The sequence below is a fragment of the Myotis yumanensis genome, unplaced genomic scaffold, assembly GCF_028538775.1.
Source record: "Myotis yumanensis isolate MYYU_CA2020_CCGP unplaced genomic scaffold, mMyoYum1.0.hap1 SCAF_1, whole genome shotgun sequence".
Lineage (NCBI taxonomy): Eukaryota > Metazoa > Chordata > Mammalia > Chiroptera > Vespertilionidae > Myotis > Myotis yumanensis.
This window is the reverse complement of record NW_027223752.1, coordinates 117531036-117539922: the sequence shown is the minus strand read 5'-3', so window position 1 is coordinate 117539922 and position 8887 is coordinate 117531036. Positions and strand designations below refer to the sequence as shown.

The 8887-nt window shown below is 42.9% G+C and overlaps 1 protein-coding gene across 8 annotated transcripts in view; it reads right to left on the bottom strand.

The window, feature by feature from the left end:
- Positions 1-2804: 2804 nt before the first annotated feature.
- Positions 2805-8887, bottom strand: part of PARP6 (poly(ADP-ribose) polymerase family member 6) — a 43868-nt gene continuing 37785 nt past the window's right edge. For 7 of the 8 annotated variants that reach the window (XM_070430934.1, XM_070430945.1, XM_070430925.1 and 4 more), the window contains 4 exons: positions 4474-4553; positions 4024-4087; positions 3483-3567; positions 2805-3161 (listed from right to left, as the gene is read on the bottom strand). In XM_070430934.1, coding sequence (XP_070287035.1) covers positions 3059-3161; positions 3483-3567; positions 4024-4087; positions 4474-4553 — 332 coding nt within the window. In that variant the 3' untranslated portion in view covers positions 2805-3058. Of the gene's footprint in view, positions 3162-3482; positions 3568-4023; positions 4088-4473; positions 4554-8887 lie in introns of those variants that run through there. The other variant, XR_011473381.1, reaches the window with a different exon arrangement.

Below are 8887 nucleotides of genomic sequence, written 5' to 3'. Positions count from 1 at the left end.
AAAATGGGGTTCAGTAAGTCTTCACTTAATGTTATCAGTAGCTTTCTGTGACTTTAAGGCAGTGATGGCGAACCTATGACATGCGTGTCAGAGGTGACACACAAACTCATTTTTTTGGTTGATTTTTCTTTGTTAAATGGCATTTAAATATATAAAATAAATATCAAAAATACAAATTTTTGTTTTATTATGGTTGCAAATATCAAAAAATTTCTGTATGTGACACGGCACCAGAGTTAAGTTAGGGTTTTTCAAAATGCTCACACACCGAGCTCAAAAGGTTCGCCATCACTGCTTTAAGGTCTAGTATGCAAGTAGACCAATTTTATCACAGGGTAATTGGCGAGAAAAACAGTTAAGTTCCTATGGTATCTCATCAACATCATAAAGACATGTTATTTGAGGACTTGCTTAATTTCATTACAATTTTTTGGCAAAAAAAAAAAAAGATCATCATGCATATTTTTTTAAAAAACCAAACATCCATTGAGACTAGCTTAGGAATTTGCATTTCTCAGGTAACATACCCTATCTGTTCATTACTTCTCATTCCATCATTTACTAGTACTTGCTCTGTAAAAGAAAAAGAAGAAATGCTTATAGCCCAGCCGGTGTGACTCAGTATTTGAGTATCAAACTATGAACCAGGAGGTCACAGTTCGATTCCTGGTCAGGGCATATGCCCAAGGTTGTGGGCTCGATCCCCAGTCCAGGGGGGGTGTGGGAGCAGCCAATTGATGATTTTCTCTCATCATTGTTGTTTCTCTCTCTCCCATTTCCTTCCTCTCTGAAATCAATAAAAAATACTTTTTTCAAAAAGAAATACAACAGAAAAATCTATTGACAGTTTTTAAAAATAGAGCAAAAATGTTGTTATACCATTTGAGTAGTCAAGCACCGAGGTACAGTTGCTGAAACACCAGTGGGAGCAGTTTGAGAACCACAGAGAAAGTAAAAGAATGGTTAACAGCTTAGATTCTGGAGTTGGGCAGATCTGATTAAAGACCCTGCATTGCCACTAACCAGCTATGAGACTTTGGACACATTAAGATCTCTAGAGAAAACCTACCTTTCACCTTTTGTTGTCAGGATTAGATGAAAACATTTGTAAAATCTGAAAGGATTTCTAGTATAGAACCAGAACAGCAGTTTTGGAGTTAGGTTGCTTGTCCGTCGCTAGCTGTGCAACATGGGCAAATCACTATCTTCTGCGCCTCTATTTTCTCATCTACAAAGTGGGGATAATGGCACCTACTTTATAGGCTTCTTGAGAGAATTATATTAATCAATACATGGAAAGAGCTTATAATGCCAAGCATATGGTAAGCAAGTGTTAGCAAATTAGTAGTGTTTAGGATAATGCCTAGCACCTACCTAGTAAAAACTAAAATGTTACCTGTCTCTGATACTGTACAGATAAGCTGCAAGGGTCATTCCAGGAGGCAGGAATGTCAATTAGGTGGGCTCCCTGATGGGGTCATTTACTTAGTGAAGATAGTTTCTGCTAGACCTGAAACCAGAATGGGGAGAGAGCCTTGGAAGACTTGTAGAGTCAGAATGTAGTAGTCTTGATCAAGAACGGGTAAAGAAACAGCTCCTGGAGGGAGAGGGGGGATTGGACCTTAAGAATGGTACTTCCAGGTGAAGGCAAGTCAGGAACTACAAAGCAGGTAAAGAACCCAGGCAAAGAAGGGTATCTCCAAAGTAGGGTGAAGGTAATGAAAGAAAATAACTGATCTAGCACTGGCTTTGTAAATCAAGAAGCTATAATAATAACAACACAAAAAGCCTATACAGGTAGACCTCATTTTAAAAAAAAACTATTAATTGAATTTACTGGGAGGCAGACCTCGTTTTATTGCATTTCACAGAGGTTACTTTTTTTTTTTTTTTACAAATTGAAGGCACTATCCTCCGTCAGCAAAGATTATGCCTTGCTTTATTGCAACAGTTGCTTTGCTGCGGTGGCTGGAATGAACCCACAGTTCCTCCAAGGCGTGCTTGTACTGGAAAATGCTTCTTTAAATGCTTTTTTAATAAAAATTTTCTGTGCTTATATTCCTGTTTTTATTCATTAATACTTCATACTATTTATCAATGTCCAACCTATCTCTTACAACTAAGTGTTGTAGGTACATGGAGCACAAAGGCTAGTAGAGGTTATCAGTGGGAATTTCAACAGGGAGATGGATTTCACTGAAGAACTCGATCTAGAAACAGGAGTTTTCCCTCACCTTGCTGGCTGGCCTTGGAGAATCTGAATTTTACTTCATTATGGGAGGTTGCATTTCCTTAGGATCTTTTTATAGATTTCAAGTTAGAGACAAACCCAACTGCCAGCTCTCCCCTACTTCCCTATCCCAAACAAGTACCTGGGAGGAGGAAGAGAGTCTAAGGGCCAAGCCCAAGATACAGAGCAAGGGAAAATGGATAGGTTTTGTGCAGAAAGCAGAGGGCTAATGTGACCTAATTTCCAGAGGTGGGAAGTCTGAGCTGCTTTGGCCTCAATGGTCCTTTTAAAACGCGAGGAACAGTTGACCAGTGTTATTGTATTCTATTATCTGTCTCAGTTTGTGTAATCTGCATAACTGTTCATTTCCCTTCTTTATCTAATTGATTAAAATGTTGACAGATCTGTAGTACTCTACACTAGATGAACTCAGCTTTGACTCTACCTAACTTAAATAATCCCAACCCTCATGATATTCCACTCCCCCCTCCACACACCCCACATTGGGGGCTTGGGGCAGGTGCTGGGCCAAGGCCAGTCAGACCACAGTGATCACATCCAGTCCACAGCACCTTCCATTTTATTGTTTTATTTACAAACAGGGTGAAGTCAACTGGGAAAATCAGGGACAGGGGTCAGTCTGGGCCATCCAAATGTGGAGTGGTTCCTGGGTCAATCTCCACTACGAAGGCCGCCTCTTCTATCCTTTTCCTGCCCCTTGGAAATGATCCCTTGATTCCTCAGGGCAGCCTCCCCAGCTGCTCCGGAGCCCTTTAATAAGGGCAGATGGATCCTGGGGGAACGGGGTGGTACGAGGGCTGGGCCCCCTCAGTTTGTGTAAACCTGAGTTCCGATCACACGCATGATTTCCTTTTGTATCTTGGGGTCCTGAGTATTAATGTTGGCATCGCCCACCTGACCATCCTCATATCTGCCAAAGATAGGGCAAGTGTGAGCATAAGAGAGAGAACAATACAGAAATAATGTCAACCAGTGGAACTATATTTGGAGGTGGACCATCCTATAAATAAAAACCCTTTCTTGGTTCTCCTTAGGGTGGAAGAGATTCAACTTACCTGGTTTCCTCTAAACAGACCATGATATATAGGCATCCCCAACCTCCAAGGGGAAAGTCCCAGTGCCAGCTGCACTCAGGTAGCCAGGGGCAAGTCTAAGATAACAGTAGTCACACCCCAGGACACCCCCACCCTCACTCCTCAGAGTAATCCCCAAGGTACCCTCCTAGACTTACACAAAGAAGAACCGTGTGCAGACATGGTCGGAAACAGGGCACACCCAGATGTTCCCATGCTTCTGGAGGTCTTTAGATGTAATAACTGAGAAGAGGGGGCCAGAAGTTATATATATATAATGCTTAGGTCAGAGACCAGGCAGGGAAGGGAAGACATGATGCTTCAATATCACCCTTGGCTGGATCATGCGCCATTAGTTGCACTAAAAAGAAAGGTTGGGCCCAGCAGTGTGGCTCAGTGGTTGAGTGTTGATCTGTGAACCAGGAGGTCATGGTTCAATTCCCAGTCAGGTCATATGCCCAGGTTGTGGCCTCAATCCCAGTGTGGGGCTTGCAGGAGGCAGCCAATCAATGATTCTCTCTCATCATTGATATTTCTATCTCTCTCCCTCTCCCTTCCTCTCTGAAATCAATAAAAATATAATATATATATATATATTATATATTATATATGTAATATATAATATATAATATATATATATATGTATATGTATATGAAAGTTTGGGGACCTAGAAAACAGGGACTAGTTGAGCTACTTACCTTCACAAAGTGCTATACAGTTTAGATTCCGACTTTGCAGGAACCTTGACTGAATGGATCGGGTCTGGAAGAGAAAGAGAGCAGGGCCAGGTAGACGGTTACAACTTTCTCTATAGAGGCTGTTTCGCTGATAATGGGTGGGATCAGGGATATCCTGGGCTTCCAGCCACCCTCTCCCACGCCCCCAAAACCAGTCTGGATGAGTTCACAGCTTCCATCTTTACAATTATTTGTCACTGCATTTCTTCATAAATTCAGTCTCTGTTTTCATAGTTATGACTAAAGCCACTTATGACTGGAAGCATGTTCATCTTAGAATGTACCTGATTCCTTCAAATGATCTTCAAATTACCCTCCATCCCCACCATTGTTTCCCCATCCATCTCTGTAACCGAAACATATCCCAGGAGAAGGGTACTGACTCACTGGAGCAGGGCCAAGTATTAATACCTGGGGGATAGTATTCATCCTGTTATATCTCTGGACCAGCTCATCCTTGGAGGGCATCCTGTGCTGTCCTTTTCCCATTCCTGTCATAGAAGAACAAACCCAGTTTATTCACCCATTCCTTAATCAAACATTTACTCAAGTACCTACTGTCAGGCACTGAGCTAGACACTTGGCAATACAGCAGTGAATAAAACAAACAAGACATCTTTCCTCACAAAATTTTAGTCTGGTGGAGAGTACAGGCAAAGAACAAGTAATTACAAAACAATATGCCAAGTGTTGTGATGGGGACAATAGAGAGCACTGTGTAAGTCAGAGGCAGAGAAGGAGCCTAGCCTAGAGGTCTGAAGAAGGCTTCCTGGTGATAGCTAGGGTGAGAACTCTAGGGTGAGGATTTATATGAAGAGGGGGCAATGTTCTGGGCAGAGGTAACAGGATATAGAAGGTCTGGAGGGAAAAATCAGTATGCCTTAGTTTGTACGGAGCATAGTCAATGGCAGAGGAGTGGTGAGAGATGATGTCTAAGAGGTGAGCTAGGATCAGTTCAAGCAGGCCTTGTGGGCCATGTCAAGGCAACTAGAGTTCATCCTGAGAACATCAGGGAATCACTGAAGGGGTTCTATGATAGGGGAGTAACACATGAAATGAGAGGAATGAGGTGCCCAAAACAGTGGTGACGTCAGTACTTCCGATCAAATGTCAAGCTGAGTGAAATGAGTAGAAAGGAAGCAAGCAGAGCAAGTCAGATCTGCTCTAGTCTCAAAGTTACATAAAATACTGTGACAGAGTCTTTCAAGAGAAAAGGGAGAAAGCACAACAGTTAAGGGATAACTAATTTTCCAGATAACTACAATGGCAAAAACCTTGAAGAATTCTGCTTCCTTCAGAAAGTCTTCCCACACTTTAGGAAGTGCTGCCAATTCCCTGGTTTCCACCCTCTCTAAATCCATAAATCCTTCACCATCCTTACCCACCAGTGAATAGTCCTGTTTATAACCATTTATAGACTCATTTTGGATTTTTCTTAGACACAAAACAGTGCTTGTGTGTTCCTGCTCCCAACTCTTTTTGCCTGTGATTAGGACTTCAATCTCTATGCTCAGCTTTAGCACAGGCAGCCTTATATCACAGACTCTCGTGTGTGCGTACGTGTGTGTGAGACTGAGAGGAAGATGGGGAATGATGCTATCGTTACAGGCCATAAGCAGGGCCCTTATCAACCACTCCACCCTGGAACTTTCTATTATTACTAACTCCACTCTGCTTCAATTTTTGGTCTTGTGATGGCCATGGTGTTGCTGTGGAATGATAACCACTGGACTAAGATTCTTTACTGATCAGGCTGTAAATTCATCATGCACTCACACTAAAGTCCTATGATAGAATTGTGGCCCAAATAAAATTCAGGGCCAGGAGAGCTTCAAGATTTCAACTGCTAATTTCTTCCTCCTATAGACACTCACCACCCATTTCCACCTTATCCATTAGCCTGAACTAGGTTTAGCTCTGCATCTAAACATGACTTCTTAGCCTGGGTATTTCAGTGCAAGATTCTGAGTGAAATTCTCATTTAGGTTATACCCCAAAATATAGGAAAGAACAATCTGACTTTTTTTTTAATTTTTTAAAATTTTTTAAATTAAATCTTTATTGTTCAGAGTACATTTGTTCCTCTTTTTTTCCCCCCCATAACTCCCCTCCACCCAGTTCCCACCCCACCCTCCGCCCTCACTCCCCACCCACTGTCCTCATCCATAGGTGCTCCATTTTTGTTCAGTCTCTTCCCGCATCCCCCAAACCCCTTTCCCCCACAAGAATAGTCAGTCCACTCCCTTTCTATGCCCCTGATTCTATGATAATCACCAGTTCATTCTGTTCATCAGATTATTCACTTGATTTTCAGATTCACTTGTTGATAGATGAGTATTTGTTGTTCATAATTTGTATCTTTACCTTTTTCTTCTTCTTCCTCTTCTTAAAGGATACCTTTCAGCATTTCATATAATACTGGTTTGGTGGTGATGAACTCCTTTAGCTTGTTCTTATCTGTGAAGCTCTTTATCTGACCTTCACTTCTGAATGATAGCTTTGTTGGATAAAGTAATCTTGGTTGTAGGTTCTTGGCATTCATCACTTTGAATATTTCTTGCTACTTCCTTCTGGCCTGCAAAGTTTCTGTTGAGAAATCAACTGACAGTCCTATGAGTACTCCCTTGTAGGTAACTGACTTTCTTTCTCTTGCTGCTTTTAAGATTCTCTTTGCCTTTTGCTCTTGGCATTTTAATTATGATGTGTCTTGGTGTGGTCCTCTTTGGATTCCTTTTGTTTGGGGTTCTCTACGCTTCTTGGACTTGTAAGTCTATTTCTTTCACCAGGTAGGGCAAGTTTTCTGTCATTATTTCTTCAAATAGATTTTCAATATCTTGCTCTCTCTCTTCTTCTGGCACCCCTATAATTCGGATGTTGGTACGCTTGAAGCTGTCCCAGAGGCTCCTTACACTATCTTCGTATTTTAGGATTCTTTTTTCATTTTGCTTTTCCGGTTGGGTGTTTTTTGCTTCTTCGTATTTCAAATCGTTGACTTGATTCTTGCGATCCTCTAGTCTGCTGTTGGGAGTCTGTATAATATTCTTTATTTCAGTCAGTGTATGCTTAATTTCCAGTTGGTCCTTTATCATAACATCGAGGGTCTGACTAGATTTCTTGAGAATCTCACTACATTTATCGGCGGTCTCACCAGTCTTTTCGAGGGTCTTACTAAATTTATCGGCGGCTTCTAGAAAGTTCTTGAAAAACCTTAAAAGTGTGGTTTTGAACTCTATATCCAATAGTTTGCTTTCCTCCATTTCTGTCATTTGTGTCCTGTTTATCTCCGCATTTTTTATGCTTCCCTGTGTTGATAAAGTGGTTTTCTGTGCTAAGTGTCCTCTAGGGCCCAGTGGTTCAGCCTCCCCAATTACCAGAGGTGGACACTCTTGGTGCACCCCTTTGTAGGCTTTGTGCACAGTCTTGTTGTAGTTAAGCCTTGATTGTTGTAGTTAACACTGGGAGGGAATGACCTCCAGGCCAATTGGCTGTGAGAATCAGCTGTGTCTGCAGTGGGAGAACTTCTGTGCTGGAGACACCCCTCCGGGGCAAGACTTGCTTCAATGGGGCTTTGGCGCTCACTGGGTCTGCCCCCTGAGTGTGTCCTTTAAGGGTCCGAGAAGCTGAAAACTGGTGGTCCCACTCTGACCACTGGGGACACTCGCTCCTGGGTCTCTAGGGAGGTGCTAATCTAGCCTTTGCCTGAGGCTACCCAGCAAAAGCCTCCCTGCAGGGCTTGGGCAGGGCGGGTCCCACGGGATCAACAGGGCGGAGCGAGCAGTTATGGCTGCTCTCAGTCCTGCCCTCAGAGGCTCTGCTTCTCAGTGTCCCGGTAACCGCTGTAAGCACCTCCGAGAGAAAGCTGCCCTTGAGTTCCGACCGATGCCAGACAGTCCGCTTCTCCCGTATGAGTCTGGGTCCCCAAAGACCCACCTGGAACTGGAGCTCAGAGCCTGAGATTCCCTCCCGATTGAAAAAGACAACCGCGCCCTCAGCCGCCAGCCCGCTCCGAGTGCGCCTCTGTACCTTAGTATTTTACTTCCGCACCGCACCTCCTCTGAGTCTTGGTATGCTTTTCTCTTTCCTTCTAGTTGTAGAATTTCCACTCAGCCAGCCTTCCTGTGGTTCTGGATGATGTCTGTTCCATCTTTTAGTTGTATTTTTGAAGTGGTTGTGCGAGGCAGCAAACTCCAGTGTTTACCTATGCCGCCATCTTGGTTTCTCCAATCTGACTTCTATGGCTGTTTTAGAGATGGCCCTTATAATATAAATCCTGTCCCATTCCAATCATGTTGCACACTGTCCTGTCCATACTCCCCCAGTGATCTTCAGACAGTTTGTCAAGACCAGACCCTAAGAACATGATGGCTAGAATAATCCCTGGATGTTTTGTGTCTGGAGTATATATTTATTCCAAGTCTCTAAACCGGACTGAATAGATGGAGTTTACCATCTCCTTTCTCACTGGTCTTCATTTTAATGTGCATACTCTAGCCAAGTCATTGGAGGCTCTGCTAGTCAAAGGGATGCTCTCTATACTGCTCCCAGAAGGCACCCAATGCTGCTGGCTAAGAAAGAACAAAGCAGAGCAGAATAGGGTGGAAGGAGACACACAATAAGATAAAGTTGACCAAATTCTAGAGTAACTACAGTTATTTGGACACTTGCATACATTCCACCCACTGTTATATAGGCTCAAATATCTATGGGGCCCTCACAGAGTCAGTCATTCAAGCAAAGCCTACCCTATCAGTCTAATATAATGGTTAGAATACTGTCCCAAAAGTTAGGAGATCTGGATTTCTGTCTTATCTCTGCTACTCAGCTG